At 51.5% G+C, this 18,008-nt stretch overlaps 6 protein-coding genes across 6 annotated transcripts; 4 read left to right on the forward strand and 2 right to left on the reverse strand.

Annotated features, from left to right (window-relative positions):
- Positions 1-3,732: 3,732 nt before the first annotated feature.
- exg1 (glucan 1,3-beta-glucosidase) lies at positions 3,733-5,641 on the forward strand. The gene is made up of 3 exons (XM_067628376.1): positions 3,733-4,137; positions 4,206-4,600; positions 4,656-5,641. Exons 1-3 carry the CDS (start codon positions 4,061-4,063, stop codon positions 5,432-5,434), a joined length of 1,251 nt encoding a protein of 416 aa, XP_067477817.1. The 5' UTR covers positions 3,733-4,060; the 3' UTR covers positions 5,435-5,641.
- Positions 5,642-5,848: 207 nt separating this feature from the next.
- ASPBRDRAFT_56353 (putative importin 11) lies at positions 5,849-9,356 on the reverse strand (the record flags this gene model as incomplete). Its single annotated transcript, XM_067627552.1, has 7 exons — positions 5,849-6,919; positions 6,979-7,167; positions 7,222-7,694; positions 7,749-8,764; positions 8,822-8,959; positions 9,023-9,123; positions 9,192-9,356. The coding sequence occupies 7 exons, from the start codon at positions 9,354-9,356 to the stop codon at positions 5,849-5,851; spliced, it is 3,153 nt and encodes a 1,050-aa protein (XP_067477818.1).
- A 459-nt stretch (positions 9,357-9,815) lies between these two features.
- On the forward strand, positions 9,816-10,652 carry ASPBRDRAFT_208306 (uncharacterized protein). Its single transcript, XM_067621825.1, has 3 exons — positions 9,816-10,179; positions 10,245-10,383; positions 10,450-10,652. Exons 1-3 carry the CDS (start codon positions 10,083-10,085, stop codon positions 10,580-10,582), a joined length of 369 nt encoding a protein of 122 aa, XP_067477819.1. The 5' UTR covers positions 9,816-10,082; the 3' UTR covers positions 10,583-10,652.
- Positions 10,653-10,963: 311 nt separating this feature from the next.
- Positions 10,964-12,614, forward strand: ASPBRDRAFT_129344 (aldehyde dehydrogenase family protein; the record flags this gene model as incomplete). The annotated part of the gene is made up of 4 exons (XM_067618130.1): positions 10,964-11,017; positions 11,078-11,147; positions 11,232-11,665; positions 11,727-12,614. 4 exons carry the CDS (start codon positions 10,964-10,966, stop codon positions 12,612-12,614), a joined length of 1,446 nt encoding a protein of 481 aa, XP_067477820.1.
- A 389-nt stretch (positions 12,615-13,003) lies between these two features.
- On the reverse strand, positions 13,004-14,477 carry ASPBRDRAFT_129369 (acid phosphatase PHOa; the record flags this gene model as incomplete). The annotated part of the gene is made up of 3 exons (XM_067618132.1): positions 13,004-14,102; positions 14,165-14,226; positions 14,292-14,477. The coding sequence occupies 3 exons, from the start codon at positions 14,475-14,477 to the stop codon at positions 13,004-13,006; spliced, it is 1,347 nt and encodes a 448-aa protein (XP_067477821.1).
- A 1,514-nt stretch (positions 14,478-15,991) lies between these two features.
- Positions 15,992-17,969, forward strand: ASPBRDRAFT_66666 (pex2/pex10/pex12 family protein). The gene is made up of 3 exons (XM_067628762.1): positions 15,992-16,519; positions 16,588-16,851; positions 16,902-17,969. The coding sequence occupies exons 1-3, from the start codon at positions 16,211-16,213 to the stop codon at positions 17,772-17,774; spliced, it is 1,446 nt and encodes a 481-aa protein (XP_067477822.1). The 5' UTR covers positions 15,992-16,210; the 3' UTR covers positions 17,775-17,969.
- The last annotated feature ends 39 nt before the right edge of the window (positions 17,970-18,008 follow it).

The following is an 18,008-nucleotide window of genomic DNA, read 5'->3' on the forward strand; positions in this document are numbered from 1 at the left end:
TCACTCTCTTTGCGATCAAAGTCAGATATATTGCCCCGGATATTAATGTGAGGTATCGTATCTATCTCTCTGTCTCTGTCTTGTCCATCTCCCCAAAAAGTGTCGAGGATGTGATGTGTCGGAATAGCATGACTAAGCTCGTATTCCCGTATCCGATTGGCTGTGGTGCAGGTGATCGCGTCGAACCGGGTTCTCCTCAAAACATCAGGCCATAGAGGCATATTCCATCCCAACTCAACTCTGAGTGAGGCCTTTCCGTGGATCACACGACTTTCGGATTGACTTTCCGTTGTCCCTCCTGCAATTGCAATGGCTGCTGCTTCACACAGGATGCTATCATCATCGTCATCATCATCAGATGAAGTCTGAGTCCTCTAGTTTCTTTTTTTCGCTTACCCGGCAATTGAGAAGATCGTACGGAGTATCTAGTCAATCTTACAACCTCATCTTTCCTGCCTCACTATGTACCACCTGGCCCGAGAGACGCTCCACTAACTAACTACTAGCTATGATGTCAATCTAACCAATCACTAATTCAGCGTGCGTATGGCTCTATTTCTGCTTGAACGCCGTAATAGTGTCTGCCCAGTGCAGGCTCTATCCTCTTCCCTTCCTGTGGAGTCGTAATGCTAATGAAGATGGTGCCCCATAGTAGCCGTCCGCTTTGGCAAACCACCTTGGGCAACTGAATTATTTCGAGCTCCACAGATTACAAACTTTCCGTATGGTCTTTCCTTTACAGGCCGTGGGTAGTCATATTACTCACGTTCGTTCATTCGAATACAAAGTTCGTGAATGGCTACATGGCTATGGGCAGCCTACGAAGAAGAGGAGGTTGCCGTGTGTTCGAGGCCAGTCTCACAGACTTCCGGTCCGCTGCGGTCCAGTGCCGTTGAAACGAATGGGTCGGTCCACCCGCAAATGGATACCTGCTACACAATGCGATACGCTGATTGATGGCTATACCCGGCAAATGGATTCCACTGACGGGTATTGTTTTCCCCTTGGAAGTGGGATGGCTAATTTGGAGAAATTTCCGTCACGTCTGTGCCGACTCGGCCGGGCAAAAAGCGCCTGATGTCCGAATATGGTTATCTGACCCCTAGCCCACTAGTCGCTATGCATCAGCAGGTTGAAAGTCGATTGCTTCCGAGATGCAGGCGGCCGCCAAGAAAGAAGTGGTAGCCCCCCTACCGTTAACTGTCCATCTTAAGTAAGATCCATGGTCTTTATTCGCTGATCAGCAACAGTTCCGTTCGCTAGATCTTGATAGAGATCTCAACAAGAACCCCTGGCCGCTTTCCATTCGCCTTCCATTTAGGGGTCCCCTTCCAAATACTTGTCCTTGGATGTGGGCTAGGTAAAACATTGTACTCTGTAGGCGGGATCACGGATCTGATCTACAGGCACAGATTAAAGGGGCGCCGGCACCGGAGAAAAGCGTCGCTACTCGCGTGCGCACTGACAGGTACGGTCACCGCTCTTTCTCTTGTTGATGCTCGTGGCTACAGTTAACAGCGCCGCTGTCGCCATGATCGGCATGTCTGAAACCACCGTCAGACATATTCTGCCATTGCGATGATGGCCCGACTAACTAATCGCAGGGGCCAAGTAGCAGTCGTACGTAGGAGATGTGCTACTCTGGGTCTCGAGTGCGTAGTTCCGAGTCCCGAGAGACTTGGTTGGACCTTGGATTTTAGTAATGGCATCTACGGTGGTTGAGGCTTAAGGACTTAAGGAGAGCAAAGGTAAGACCGTAAGCAGACACAAAGCATCTATCTAAATCGAGAGCGGAGAGGTGGGTAAACCGAGACATACTACGTAGAACTTGCGCCCACACGTTCGTGAGGCCCTGCCAGTCTGCCACAGCCCCCTGACCACATGGTCCTTGTGCTTGACCTTAGCTTGCACAAAGCAGGATCTTGTCCACCGCCCGATCTCGACGAGGCATTAATGCACACCTGGATAAGGGGAAAGCAGCGTCCGCCAACCAAGTTTGCCACAAAGAAGGCCACTAGGCGGGATATGGCGGCGATGCAAACCGGATCTCTGAGCCGAGTTAGTGTCGGCCTGTTCATTGTCACCATGGTCAGGGGCAGGGCATTCCTCACTTCTAGATCTCAAAGGTGGTAGCTCTTTGGGCCTCCGTCCTCTTCCGTATAACTGGCAGTAGCAGCATTGCTTTCTCCATTAGTGTGGTCCGGCCTGGTCTCCAACCGCATATGTCAACCGGGCAATTCTCCGCATTAGTATCCGCCTCCTAGCCTCGAAGAAAAGGCCGCTTTGAGCTCTTTATCCGAGCCCAATCAAGTTGTTGATTTTGATTTGAGCTCATGATTCGTCCAAGAGGCCTTCTAAGCAGGCTTCTAGATGAATAATGGATTCCACCAATTCGCTAGTGGGCATCGGATCGTGAGGGGGGGCCTCAATTTCCTGAAATATAATAGACTCCCCATATCAATCCGATTGGTCGGAACTCGTAAGGTATAAAAGACGAAGTGGAAAGCACCCCTAATCATTCAGGTGTTCGTCCACTTCATGGCACACTATTAACCGTTAGAATCCACCGCGGCTGAATGCTATGGAGTCTGTAAGGAAGGACTGGAAAGCTGTTAGTCATTAATTGCTGTTGCCTGACGCGAACTCCTGGGGCGTGCCTGGGAAGGAGGTTGAAGTAAGTTCCTTGGCAGGGTGGTGAGCCGGTCACTCGTTTGAACTCCTGATCTTATTTCATGGACCAATTGGAGGGATTTATGAATCGTGATGATGCAGACGCAACTGGTCTTGGATCCCATTTTCGGTTTATCGCGCGGGGAGCAAAGTTCCAGCTTGGATGGGGGCCACGTGATGGTGTCACCGGATCCGTCCCTACGATGTTCTAGTCGACTCGTTGCTCTGGGCTTTTAACCTTTCACTTCCTCATTCCTGTCCTTCGATACTTTCCTTGTCTTGGCTCGGCGCCATCCTCTGGTTATCACCGTCCGGTTCTGGATCCTCTTCCTTTGGATGCTCGCCGGATCGAGTATCACACAATGGCTTGCCGCATTGTCCGCGCGGAGATGTTACCCACCCCCAGAATAGTACTCAACAATAGACATCGAACAGCTCCATACGGATGAAGAGGATGATGGCCGCTCATGGCGATGATATCACGGGTCATGCGCACTGCATAGCAGTTGCATTGACCCCTGGATACATGTAAGGCTACTGCAGTTATCGGCTGGGTTATTGGTGAAGATGTTACACCGCGGCAGAGTTCTTTGCCTTGCCTCCCTGGCCGACAGTGGCTGTAAATGCCCAAAACGATGCAGATGCCGCATCTGTGCCTTGAGAACGAGCCTTGGCGGGACCGTTCCTGCCTCAACAGCATGAAATGAGTGGTAGAGTCTCCCATGCAAACCATAGATGGGGGAGGACCTAGCAAATCTTGACTGCGAGTGCCCGGCTCACTCTTATATCACCAGCTCTCAGTTTCTCTCCCTCTTTCCACTGTTTATATCCTTGAAATCTATTGTCCTGTCAGAGCGACTTCATTTCGCCTAAGTCCACGTATCCTGTATTTCCATGCAGCCGGCCTGAATCAATATCCAGCGCATCAATAAGTCTTACTTCTTCAGGGCCAGATCTAGACAGCTTTCTGTTGTCATTGCTGCGCTGTAACATCGTCTACGACACAGGAAATCAAAAACAATCTGTTCTCCACATTTTCAATTGTGGATCATTCTCCCCCAACCTTATCTTCTATCCTTACGGGCACCCGCTTTGTTGGGCTTCTGCTTTCGGTGGGTCTCAATTTACGATCAAGTGCGGAGGTCGTGGTTGACTTGGAGATCGACATCTGCAAACAGACCAGTTAGTATTAAGATTTCTACAGATCATTTAGCGATCCAGATCTCAAAGACGGTTTGTCGTTTGCTTGCGGTCGTTTGACAGCCAGCCTTCGTTTACTTAAACCAGACGAGTTCCATTCCATCCAGTGTTGGCTTCCCATAGACGGCATTGTTCAACCCCAGCCTCCTGCTATCTCCCTCTGATTCATCTACGGAACCGTATTTTCAATATGTTTGTGGAAGGTGCAAAGAAGGCGCTTTTGGCGTTGTCTCTTTTGGCTGCTAGTGCACAAGCTGTGCCACGAGTGTTAGTTGCCGGATACCTCCAGCCTTCCCCCTTTCTGTTTATGGCCTCCGACTTACCGTTGAGTATAGCCGCCGGCAAAATACCTCCAGCTCCTTCGATTATACGAGTCAGATAGTCCGAGGTGTCAATCTGGGTGGCTGGCTGGTGACCGAGCCATGGATTACACCTTCACTCTACGATAGCGCCGGAGGTGGTGTGGTGGATGAATGGACACTATGTCAGACACTGGGCCAGGATGAGGCTAAGGCTAAATTGTCGTCTCACTGGAGCTCCTTCGTCACGCAAAGTGACTTTGATCGTATGGCTCAGGCAGGACTGAACCATGTCCGCATTCCTATTGGCTACTGGGCAGTTGCTCCCCTTGATGGTGAGCCATATGTCAGCGGTCAGATAGACTATCTCGACCAGGCGGTTACCTGGGCTAAAGCCGCTGGCCTCAAGGTTATTGTTGATCTACATGGTGGTAAGTTATGTGATCTCTCACGCAAATTACTTTCGGGTTTCCTGACGAAACATAGCACCGGGTTCTCAAAACGGTTTTGACAATAGTGGACACCGAGGTCCCATCCAGTGGCAGCAAGGGAACACGGTCAATCAAACTATGACTGCATTTGATGCCCTTGCAAGGCGTTACGCTCAGTCCGATGCCGTCACGGCGATCGAGGCCATCAACGAACCCAACATCCCTGGCGGGGTAGACGAGGGCGGCCTCAAGAACTACTACTACGGTACTTTGGCCGATGTCCAGCGTCTCAACCCCTCTACTGCATTGTTCATGTCGGACGGCTTTCAGCCTGTGGAATCCTGGAACGGCTTCATGCAGGGTAGCAATGTTGTCATGGATACGCATCATTATCAAGTTTTTGACACCGGCTTGCTTTCTATGAGCATCGATGACCATGTCAAAACGGCGTGTTCTCTCGCCACGCAGCACACGATGCAATCAGATAAGCCCGTCGTCGTGGGTGAATGGACCGGTGCTCTTACCGACTGTACCAAATATCTCAACGGCGTTGGTAATGCCGCTCGCTACGATGGCACATACATGTCCAACACCAAGTATGGTGACTGCACAGGCAAAAGCACGGGCTCTGTGGCTGATTTCTCAGCTGATGAGAAAGCGAACACCCGTCGTTACGTTGAGGCTCAGTTGGAGGCTTACGAGATGAAGAGCGGATGGTTCTTCTGGACCTGGAAGACCGAAGGAGCCCCGGGATGGGACATGCAAGACCTTCTAGCTAACCAACTCTTTCCTACTTCGCCTACTGATAGACAATACCCTCACCAGTGTTCTTAAACCGCCAACGTGGCGATTGAACATCTTGATACTACCCTTCAAGATATCCTTTGTCATTCTTTCGTATTCGTTGTGATTCATAGTCTGGGGCTTATCCTCTCTCGCACTGATGTTTATTGAGTCTTGCATTCCTTATCTTTATACCTTCTTCTGCAATACTTAAGATCATCCCGTATCTCGCATGGTAATTTCATTTGTTCGGCTCTAAAGTCAGAGCTACTATCTATGTAAGGGGTATTCAACTATGTAGAGTATGCTATCCCGTAAAGATGCAAGTCACAGTGCAATAGACGACGATACGACACACACACGCATGCCACACTCATATCAAGCCACCTCTTTCCTCCTTTCCTCCCTTTCTTTTGACCACACTCGAAAACCTCCAACCCAAACATACTACCCCATTTCCCACATCTACAACAACCCCAAAGCTCCAAACGAAGCAACCACCTCCCGATCCACATTAAGCAGCCACTCCTCCTGGAACTTCTGCTCACCGCCACACCCGACAATCAACGAATGCAGCCTCTCACGAATAAAGTCCCTAATATTGACCTTATGCAGCACATCCGAGTTATCCCATTCCCGTCGCCGCACGTTCTCGGGCGGCTCATGCTCATCGACCGCTCCTGTTTGCGCATTGTTCCAGTAAATCAGGTAGTCGCTGCCTCCGCGGGGATCGTCGGGGTTAGCTCCTTCGCTCGCGTCTGCGTTTTCGGCGAGTTCGGTGACGATGTCGGTCCACATCGTTAGGTAGGATTGAAGGTTATTGAGAAGGTAATGAGGGGGTTGGGAGTCCGGTCCGTTGAGGGTGAGGAGTTGGGTGAGGGCCAGGGCGTGGAGTTTCTTCTGGGTGGTGCTACCGATGTTGTCGTAGTGGAGGAACCATTCAGTGAGGAGCCATGAGAGGACGGTTTCTTCCGGGGAGTTGGTGGCGGCTGAGACGGCGCTCGTGAAGATCTTGGGGTAGGCGAGGGCTAGACGCGCCAGGACGGAGAAGTAGTCTGTTTCGACGACGCCGTAGACGGAGGTTTGTTTGCGGTTCGGGCCGGTGGTTTGGCTTGCTTCGTGGGCGGAGTGCAAACCTTCCAGGAGGGCGGGGAGGAAGGAGCTGTCGAGGAGGGAGCGCGTGATTATGCTGTAGGTGGTTTCGCTGCCGTTGTCGACGGCGTTGGCGCCGCGGAGCATTAGTTCCACGAGGCGGGGGACGACGCCAAGGCGCTGTTTGGTGGTGAGTTTGAGGAGGGTTTCGAAGGAGACGAGGAGGGGGAAGCGGATGCGGTCGCTGAGGATTTCTTGGGGCGCGAGCAGGATGTAGGATTCGGCGATTTGGAGGGCCTGCGGGACGCTGTCGGTGGCGGCTTCGAAGATGGGGAAGAGCGCTGGCATGAGGGAGAGGATTTCGGGGGAGGCGGGCGCGGGCGTTTGCATCAGGATGGCGGACCAGAGGTCGAGGGCTTCGTCGAGGAGGTAGATGAGAGTTTCCTTTTAGGGGGGGATGTTAGATGGGTTGGGTGAATTAGTTGAGGGACGGGTATGCCTACAGAGCCTGGTTCCACGGAGTTTTGGATGAGAGGCAAAATCAGGGAGTGGTATCTGACGGATTCCTGCTTGAGCGAGTGGATCAAGGACGAAAGCAGTGTCAGGATGGCTTGCTTCATCAGATGCTCCTCGCCGGAACTCTCCCATAGCGGGGGCAGTAAGGACAGGATTTGGTCCGAGAAGGGTGCGATCTACTCTGTTGTTAGAGGCATGAGGCAGGTAGGTGGGATAAGGATAGTACGTACGTGGTCTTCCATCTTCACAACTGCCATACGGACCGTGTCAAGAAGCCCCATTTTGGTCTCTGAAAGCTCGACTTCTTGAACGAGGGACATTAGGTCTTGCAGGATGGCCGGTGCATACGGCAGGAACTCAGTAGGGGAGAACTCGAAGGGGTCAAGCACGTTCTTGAGCTGCCGTCCAGCAGTAATGCGGACCACCAGGTCGTTCAGTGGATCTTGCTTGCTGAGAAGATGTTGGAAGATCTGGTAAATGGCGTTCCTGTTGAGCTCAGTGGACTTAACCGGGACCCACTGGCCCAAGACGATGGCTATCCGTCTCCGGAGGACATTATATCCCTGTTCCTGGATCTGAACTTCAGGCACAAGAGTTGTCTCGAGGAACTTGTTGAAGTCCAGGTGTTGCTCCAGACTGGCTGCAGACAGGCCAATGGCGGCGTACAAGGAATCCTTCAACAGGACGTCGCGGTTGTCGGGGCCTATTGAATTCGTTAATGACACGCTTTTGGAAAGGCTCGACAATGGATACTTACTTGCGAAGTTGTAGAAGACAGTCAACAGACGCGGAATGAGCAATTCCTTAAAGTGAATGACGAGGTCGAGGAAGAGCTTCTCGGAGCACGACCGGATGGAGAATTCCCAGGCTTCAGCGATGTCTTCCTCCTTTCTCTCCCACTCCTCGGGGTCCTCCTCCCACTCCTGGAAGTCATTCTTTCTGAATCGGAAGAACTGGGTGACGAGAAGCTCCATGACATTAACGACGAAGTCATGGGTGAACAGTTGCGCTTTGATGAGTTCCACGGACTGTTTCTTCTCCTCCTTGTCTTGTGGGGTCTGATACTTGAATGTCTGCGCCGGGTTAAAGGCCATCTTCGAGCAAGCCCTGATTAAAAGAAGAGCCCGGAGGCCGGTCTTCTCCATCAAGGTCTTCCCCTCTGGCTCACCGTCCCCACCCAATTGACCGTAATTCTCCCCCAATTTGACTACTAGGGTCCAGTAGGACTGGACAAGCGGTATACTATCCGGAAGCAACGCGAAAGATGCCGGGCGGTCCTTGGCCATTTCCACGTGAAGCTTGGAAAGTTGCAGCAAGTGTTTCTCAACTGCCCTATGGATTTGCTCTGACGTTGTGGCGGGGGCGTTGATGAACCCCAGGAATCTACTGAAGTGGGAATGGGTCAGGACCCAGAAGTCACGGACATCCTTATCGCGGTTCGGGTGTTCATATCCGGCGATAACGAGACGTCGGATTACCTTGAGAGAGACCAAGCTCTGCTCGATCACCTCTAGCAACGTTGCCTCATCAAAGCCCCCTTGCTCCAGGACAGCAGTCCAATTGTTCACCTTGTCCACGTATATGCTCCCCAACAAATGGAAGATTTCTGGAGAGACAGATTGTAGGTTCGCGCGGGTTCTCTGGAGCCGAGCAGTTGACAATTCTTTGATAATCTGTAGGAGGATGATAAGGGACCGGGGCAATTGCAGCGGGTTCGCACCAGGCTGGGTGGAAGAGCGGAGGAGAGTGATAAGGGAGGTGATACCGTCCGGCCTAGACACCGTCAGTACGTACAATGCGAGCTAAAACCTCCAGCGCGTCAGGACTCACCAGTCTTGAGGGAACTCATAGCGCATAATCTTAGCGATCATCAATGCATTGTGAAGAGCTAGAAGAGGAGCCGGCTCGACAACACCCGCCTGTAAGGCCCTAGTCTTTATCCGTTCCTTTTCTTCTTTCTTGATGGCACTTGAAGAGGTTAGTCTGTCGTTGCACAATGTATCGATCCGAGGGGGTTTGAGTCGCACATACTTTGTCGCGGTCTTTCGCCAATACTTGTCGATGCCGTTTTTCAACTGAATGATAGAAAGGTATCGAACTTCGGGGGGCACAGAATGATCCAGGAATACATCCTGTGCGGCGTGAGTATGAAGTGGCAGAATGAAATGAGCGCAAGTTTGGAGAAGGCTAAGGTAAATACCTGAAGCGATGTATAGTAACCCTCCTGCTTCTCCCAATTCTGGAGTTGCTGGGTGCCCGACTGCACCTGTTGCTGAGTAGAGCTAGCTGCAAGAACCAGCGCATTCAGAACATTTTGCGGAGTCAGTGGGTTGGCCTCCCCTGCCAACTCAACGATTGGGGCCATTGTCTGGGTTGTATGATGGTCGGCAGCTTGAAGCTGTCACAGAGGAGGAATGTATCTACTACTACAAAGTAGTAGTTCGAAAGGTAATTGGATCCAAACCGAAGATAGGTCAGAACAGGGCTCCTGACCACTCAGTAAATAGATGAAACAGAGAGATGGGCTTGGTGCCTCAAATCCCGACTGTTGACACGAAATCGGATCCTTTGATGGGGAAGAGGCAGAGCAACAATGAAGGCCAAGGCAAGCTTCGCCGCCAGTCATCGGGCTTCACGGATTCTCTCTTTCGGGGGTTCCCCGCTGAGGCGGGACCATCCGGGTCATGGTTGTTCCTTTCCGAAAACCCTAGGGCCGGACCCTGACGGCTAGTCCCAATCAGACATTGCTACTTAGGGCTGGACCTGGAGGGAGAGCCTGAGGTTTGATGTAAGAGAGGTGATGATATCATATCCCAACTGGCCACCCTCGTCGGTTTGGGTGTCGAGACCAGGTTCCAGCAAAAAAGAAATGGAGTCGACTGGAGACGCTGCAGTACTCGTTACATATCTATGATGTAGGATGATGCAATACTCATAGTGTCCCTGACGACGAAGACATTCACGATGGCACATATATAGTTCGGACCATTAGTTGCTACTTACTCTGTAGTATCTACCATTCAGGAAATCAAATCTACTACTGTCTCCTGCTGAGCATTCCGAAACAAACTCTACTACTACTACCGACACTATGAACGACTACGACAAGGTTCGCATCGCTTACGATGCCGAAAAGGATCTCAACTCCTATCAGGCCAAGCAGGGCCTTGGTCCTAAGAGCGATTCCAGTATGTCTCTCGTCTAGAGATCTCACACCACCCTATTTTCCAACCATGTACTGAACAACCGGCAGCTCTTGAGTCTGGAGTGAACGAGATGGTGGACAAGAAGTTCGAGACTGGCATCCGTACCGGCAGAGAAGCAGGTGCCTCCGGTAGCGACCGCAAGCCCGTTCCAGAAGAAGAGGGAGGCATTCGTGATGATCGCGGCCGGTGAGTCTTTGGTCATCCACACAAGTCATCATGTGTAGTTTGTACTGATTTTGCTTGCCTCTTTAGACTCGCGAAGGCTGGACAATTTGAGGGCCCTGGTGGTCCCGAGGACAAGGTGAAGCTGGAGTCTGAGCGTCGTGGTGGTGATCAGGATACTTTGGGTATCCAAGATCTGAAGCGTGAGGGACTGGCTCCATGAACACGCTATGTATGATTTAATGAAACTTTTATGAGAGAAGAAAAAGCAACTTTGAATGCCTTGCTCAGCCTTGCTTTTCCGGATAATCAGTAGCAGTGATCGGGGATGGCGTTTCGTACCAGGAAGCAAAGAAGAGCTAACCGGGAAATTGTATGACCTGTTCCAGACGCACCCAAATAGTTCATGTGAATTTCTTTGAGGCGCATATTGGTCTCTTCCATGCTATATGTGTACGTGACCCGGTTTTGGAGCCCATAGCATTAGGATAAATAAACCTTATAGCCAACACGGCTATGAAAGTTATATAATGACTAGCGTTTCGAGCAGGATGAACCCTTATTGATTCTGCATGGATGCAAGTGTGTTTTCCTAGTCAGCACCATGAGTGATAATACCCAGACTTCGATTGAGACGCGGCTTTTCATCAACGGCGAGGTAGGGCCGAATCCTTGCAGACTTAGATACATTTGTACTCATTGCAATACCAAATGATAGTTTCGACCCTCGTCAGATGGCAAGACGTTTCCGGTGATCAATCCCTTTACTCGTGAGCCAGCTGCGGAAGGTATGTGGCGAAAGCTAGCTTTAGAACACATGTGGAGGCCGCAAACATATATCGCAGAGTCCAATATAACTTACGTACTTTTAGTCCACGAAGCCAGTAAAGCCGACGTGAACGATGCCGTTGCAAAAGCCAAAGCTGCATTCCCAGCATGGAGGGCCCTCTCACCTACCCAGAGGGGCAAATACTTTCATAAACTAACCTCCCTCATCCGTGAGCACGAGCAAGAGTTTGCCCGCTTGGAGGCATTGTCTTCCGGGAAGCCGGTGTCCCGGTACATCGATGCGAGCGTGGCAGCTGATGCATTCTCCTACTTCGCTGAGGCGGGCTGGACCGTCCAGGGGTCGTCTAGCTGGAACACCCCCGGTCAGCTCAATATAACATCCAGAGAGCCATATGGTGTGGTGGCTGCTATTATACCTTGGAATGTCCCCTTTGCCTTCTTCGGTATCAAGGTTGCTCCAGCGTTGGCAGCTGGGAATACTATAGTCTTGAAAAGCAGCGAGAAAGCGCCCCTCACAGTAGGTTGATCGCACAGCGTATCCCAAGGGCCCTTTGACTGGCAGGACTAACGCTCAATAGTGTGCCCTGGGAGCAAAACTGATCGCCGAGGCCGGCTTCCCACCGGGAGTAGTCAATGTGCTTTCAGGCTATGGTCCGACCACTGGAGCTCTCCTAGCATCACACATGGAAGTGCGCTGCCTCAGCTTCACGGGCTCGACACAGACGGGGAGAAAAGTCCAGTCATATGCTGCTCAGTCTAATATGAAGACAGTGCATGCGGAGCTAGGAGGCAAGACACCCGCCATCATCTTTCCCGACGCAGACCTTGAATCTGCTGCAGCACAGACTTCATTCAGTGTCCAAATCTTCAGTGGACAGACTTGCAATGCTAACTCGCGTATCTACGTACACGAGTCTGTGGCTGACAGATTTCTGAATTTGCTCAAAAGCATGTTCGGGGCCGCAGTACTCGGGGATCCCCTAGACAAGGAGACTACCCTTGGTCCCCAGGTTGATCAGATCCAGTATGAGCGAGTCAAATCGTATTTGCTAATAGGCGAGAAGGAAGGCGCATTGACCTTCGGCGGTGATGCGAAGAATGGGTATTTTATCAAGCCAACGGTTTTTGAGAATGTGCCTGAGGATGCGCAGATTGTGAAAGAGGAAATTTTCGGGCCTGTAGTTGTTGTTAACACGTTCAGAACGGAAGAAGAGGTACTTGCAAAGGCCAACGACACTGAGTATGGCTTGTATGCCGCTGTCTTCACGAGGGATATTGATCGGGCTGTGCGAGTGTCGAAGCTGCTGGAGGCCGGTACTGTCGGTGTGAATTGTACGAGCCCCTGCATGCCGAAAGATATGCCATTCGGTGGCTTTAAGGGAAGCGGAATGGGTCGGGAGAGCTTTCTGCATAGTATGGACTGTTATCTCGAGACCAAGGCTATTTTGATCCAGGCGGGCTCTTGACGACGGGTGGATAGCGTGTTGCTCACTTCGGCTTTAGATTTGCGCTCGCCGTCATGTGTAACTAGTTGTACCGGTTGCACTAGCTCTACTCGAAACAAATTGACTACCTGAATGACATACTGCGCCATCTCATGTCTTGTGTAAATTTATCTTTCGGTTATCGGTTCTCAATGTAGGAATGCAGGCCATGGAATTAATGAACGACCCAGCGCAATATTACTAAAAATCTGTGAACTCTCAACTCGTGAGTGTCATTATCATTCATAAAATACATTAATGCCGCTTTTCTCCATGCCACTATCTCAACTCCATATCACCTATGCCCCAGTGTGTCTTGTCATTTGAACTGGCGCTTTACAGCTAAGCCCAAGCTCAAGTGCAGGTCCCTCTCACAACAAGCTGAGCACCAGTCCAATGATAAGACCGGACAGACTAGTACTGGGCGACACGAGAGAAATACCAGCGTTGGTGGAAGGGGTAGGGGACGAGGAAGAAGAGCTGGAGTTAGAGCTGGAGGTAGTAGACTTCCTGGTCGCCGTGACGTTCAGGTTGTAGCCGGACTTGGTGTCATAAGGGTAAGGGCTGGTGTAGTTGTAGGTAGGCTTAGTGTTGGCGTAAGTCTCCTTGACAATGTCCAGGATGCCATGGCCGGCGGAGCAGGTGGCGTTGGTCAAGGGGATGGGCCACACAGGAGAGTACTTGGAGTAGATGCCAGCAGACAATGGGCCGGGATAGGTCTCGTTGACATGCAAGTTGGTGGTGTCAACGTCATAGTTGACATAGCCAGTCTTGTTTGCAACAATCTCCAAGATGTTAGCACCGCAGTCCCAGCGTCCAAGGGAAGGCAGACCCCAGTTCGCGGAGAGAGAGGCGATGACAGAGTAGTGGGTGTAGAAGGTGTCATCTGTGGTACCCTTCAAGTGGTCAGGAATGACACCACCCAAGAGAATGCTGAAAATCTTGTTGTGCTTAGCATATGTCTCGTCCTCATCGAAAGTGAGAAGGAGCAGCGTGTCATTCATGAAGTAGGAGTTGTTGAGCAAGGGAGTAACCCAGGTGCGCTCCCACTTGGCGCCAAAAGTGATGTTGGTGTCGTGCGCATCATTAGTCATGTTGGGAGTAACGAAGGCGTACTGAGGAAGCTTGTGGCTGGCCAAGTCGTCTTCAAAGCTGGTGAAGTTCTTAATCTGGCGCAGACGAGTGCTGTTCTCGGCGATCGAGTTGAACAGGACCAGAGGGTTGTGCTTACGCACATAGTCGTTGGCGTAAGTCTGCTGGTTGGAGTAGTTATATCCCTGGAATCCGGGGTAGGGCTCATGTTCCTGGTACTCTCCCCACGAGATGCTCTTGGTGTCGAATAAGTCGGCAATGGTCGACACGTTGGCGGGAATCTGGTTAAAATCGTCGTTGTCCATGCCGAAGGTCTCGCCAGAGGCGGAGGCACAGTAGTTTGGCTCGGAAGGATGAGTGACGGCGTGGAAGTTGGTCCTATGAAGAGGTCAGCATCTGCTTCTAGGCCGGCCGGTGTAAATACTAGGCTTAAGGCTTACAGTGTAATTCCCTGAGAGGCGAGCCACTTAATATTCTCATCGGCGGCCGCATCCGTATAGTCCTGAACGCGATGACCAGTTAGAAAAATACACCCAAGCTTGACGGCTTAGAGGGTCTGGCACATACAATGTTTTCGAGCCAAACCTGAAAGAAGCGGTTAAAGGCAAGACCCTGGACGTTCGACACCGGGGAATACGGCTTAATAGTGGCAGCGTCCTTCGCAATTGTAGAGAGGGAAGGCTCCGACACGTTGGCAACCTGGGCATATGCCACGGAGGCCGCCGCCAACAGAGAAGCGACAGTAGTCTTCATCGTGAATTGACTTTCTCCAACGGTAGTAAGCTGGCGATCGTCAAGTGAGAAGAGACAGATGGGAGGGATGATCTGCAGTCAACTACGAGAGAAAAACTTCCGGTACGACGTGAGCGGGATACGTCTTTTATATAGAGGGAGAGGAGGGGGGTGGTACTAGGCAACTAGAATAGCAGCACGCGAGGCCATGTGCCCTTTCCACGGGTTGACAGTACAAACGACCTGGTACTCTGGCCGTGAATGGTGTAGCCACCCAGGCACACGATCTTGATTCACTGAGCGACTACAGAGTGACGGTTGAGGGAAGCACGCGGCCAAGGCGGATGTTCCTATTCGATGGCAGTCTGCTTTTCTTGGCTTTGGCCGGGGATAACACTACTAACTAAGAGATGGTGAAAGACCGTCGACAGCAGGATTGTTCCTAAAGGAAGGCCAAGACCAAGTTGCCATCATCCGATAATCTTGGGAGTTGGAGTTGTGGTACGCCAAAACCTTAGCAAGCCGGGGGCAGATGGATTCGAGATCCGCTTGAATACCGGGCTCCTCTGCATATGTGCGAATACTGGGCGATGGAAAGACAACACCCAGTGGATGCAGTCAGATTCACACAACCAACTATGGAATAGGAGATTCAGTAGATATCTCCAGAGTCCAGCCAAGGATCTCAGCTCCGCAGGCACTAAAGCTTCCCAGTGGCTTGGCACCGCAACCCCGGCGGGGCGCCAGTGGCAGTCGAGTGCCGCACGTGCGTCGCTGGCTGGCTCTGTTTAGTCCCGAACGCCGAACAACCTGCAGCGTGGTCAAGGGGACTGGCCAGGAAGTCTTTCGGCCCTGGATCGGAGGCCAGCCAACCAGGCTAGACTAAATGTCAGTATGCTCAACCCTCGTGCAGCAGATGGAACATTTCCCCCTTCGGAGGATTTTGCTAGCAGGAGTTGCATGTCGGTCAAAACCGACACCACATCAATATTTCAAGGCGTCAGGGATTGTGGTCGCATGCCACATTGCTCATGCTTGGCATATATTATTCTTACTCATGGCTGTATTGAGGTTTACCCTCAGCTTTCAACTGGCTTAAATGCTGACATCAAGAATAAGTAGGGTTGCATTCGGCTCATCCACCAGGCATGTTCTCTCTACAAAGACCGCAGGATGGTGGGCTTGTGTGATGGGCTCAAAGGTAAGGGGTAGTTTAGTCTTATATCTACCGTGAGTATTTGTAGTCCGGTCAAGTGATATGCTACCTTTTCCGGCACAGAAAGAACACAGTGGGGTGTAAAGTCCACGGCGGGAGATTGAGAAGATACGCCTATATCTTGCTTGATTCCTATCGCCATGTGACCACTGCAGGTTGTATGAACAAGATACATTAATATGCTCTCCCCATTCAACTCGAAATAAGAGGGTTTCATATCGCCCAGGCTCATTGCAATTGCTCTGGTAGCCTCGCTAGTAGCAAGTACTTCTTAGCTATTAAATGAACATATCCAAGATTACCAACCTCATAGTTAGACAGGCTTCGTTGTAAGGCTTATCAACGGTAAGGTCACGTGCTTCAATCTCAACCTCGGCTGTTTCCCTCCCGAACGGAGAACCGACTGAGCTGGAGCCGTCAACGGACTTACTATGATTGTCAACAGTGCGACTTTCGAGGTTGTCGCCTTGACTTTCAACAACCTTATCCAAGTACCCTCATCGACCCTCCAAATCTGACACCCGACAATGATTCAACGATGAGTTCGACAAACTTCGCCGCTGCCCAGGAAAGGGTTCTAGAACGTCGTCGTCTCCGTGAAGCGGAAGCTCGCGCCCGGCTGGCGGAGCAGCAGCGGACGTCGCCGCTCAACCATCCCACTCTCCAGAAACTCCCATATCCTCTGAATAAGCTGCCCCAGTCGGGCTTCTCGTTATGGAATACCATTAGAGGCCGGGAGGGTATCAGGCCCGCGTACCGTGTCGGTCAGGTCGACGCCGAACTGTTAGACGAAGAATTACTGGGACTGTTGAAAGGACAGGTTGGGGACGCATTGAAATACTATGGGGTTAGTTTAGGACCAGTTCGGAGGTTGGGTGGTTTTCAGTGGATGAAGCTAACGTCAATCTGTGTCAGCCTCAACTACGTGAAGATTGGTCTCACGAGATTCAATTCGCGCTCCGTGCGCTCCTCTTCAAGCTGTCGATATGGGATCACGATGCCTCCTATGGCGCGGCGTTACAGAACTTAAAGTACATTGATAGCCGCAGCAAAGGACCAGTGCATTCGGCTCCGACAAAGTGGCAGAAATCCCTCTATGGTCTGCTTACGGTCGGTGGCCGCTACGCTTGGGGGAAATGGGAAAGCTGGCTGATCAACCAAGAGAGTGGCTATGAAGAGGTTAGTTCTCAAGTCTACCAGATCCTTGTGCGTGGTGCTCACCAATGCAGCCATCTCAGGAAGTACGCATGCTCGCCCGCATGACGGACCTCGTTTCCGCCTCTCATTCGATCGCCGCGTTCGTCTCCTTCCTGGTATTCTTGGTGAATGGCCGATACCGGACCCTGGTCGACCGCGTGCTTCGTATGCGCTTGATTCCACCTTCTGCACAGGCGAGTCGTGAGGTGTCATTCGAATACTTGAATCGTCAACTTGTGTGGCACGCGATGACAGAATTTCTCCTCTTCCTCTTGCCGCTTGTGGGTATTAGTCGGTGGCGCCGATGGCTCTCGAGACTGTGGCGCAAGACACTTTCCACTCTCAAGTCCGGCAGCGAGGACGAAGAACAGACTGGAAAGCAGGGAGAACTGGCCTTTCTTCCGGAGAGAACCTGCGCGATCTGTTATAAAGACAACAACCCCACGTCCACGACAGAGGGTGAGGCCATAGCCGCCTCGGCATCGTCTGGAGGCATCGTCGGGTCGGCCCAGACGGATATCACTAACCCCTATGAAACTATACCCTGCGGTTGTATATATTGTTTTGTGTGCATTGTGCAGAAGCTCGAAGGGGAAGAAGGAGAAGGCTGGGTCTGTCTACGCTGTGGCGAGATTGTGAAGAAATGCAAACCCTGGAGTGGCGATGTGCTGGAAGAAACGCGACCCCAGTCAAGCTCGGGAAAGATGGTGGGATTCGCAGTGGATGGCGATGACAGCGCTGCGGATGAACTGGGGGCGGGAGATAGCACCGGGAAAGCAAGCCCATTGCAGGAGGTGACGTCGGATGAGGTGCTTCACCACTCAAGTCAATGGTCGACCATCGAGAAGGATGCACTGGAAGAGGTACCTGATGAAGAGGTAGAGACGAACGGGTCCGTACAGTAGAGACCCGGCGTCCCGTTTGGATGTCCCTGAGGATAGCATTGCATTGTCTGGCACATAGCCAGTCTACAGCCGGTGGTGTCCCTTTATAGTACATATCATGCCCCCCATGATGAGTTATTGTTCTAGAGTTGACTCTTAATAAAAGATACCCGACAGCTTACGCTCCTCCTAACATCACAATCAGTGCAAAAATAGAAGGCATATCTCAGAGTAACCTATCTAGACACTCACTGT

Source organism: Aspergillus brasiliensis, assembly GCF_001889945.1.
Source record: "Aspergillus brasiliensis CBS 101740 unplaced genomic scaffold ASPBRscaffold_8, whole genome shotgun sequence".
Taxonomy (NCBI): Eukaryota; Fungi; Ascomycota; class Eurotiomycetes; order Eurotiales; family Aspergillaceae; genus Aspergillus; species Aspergillus brasiliensis.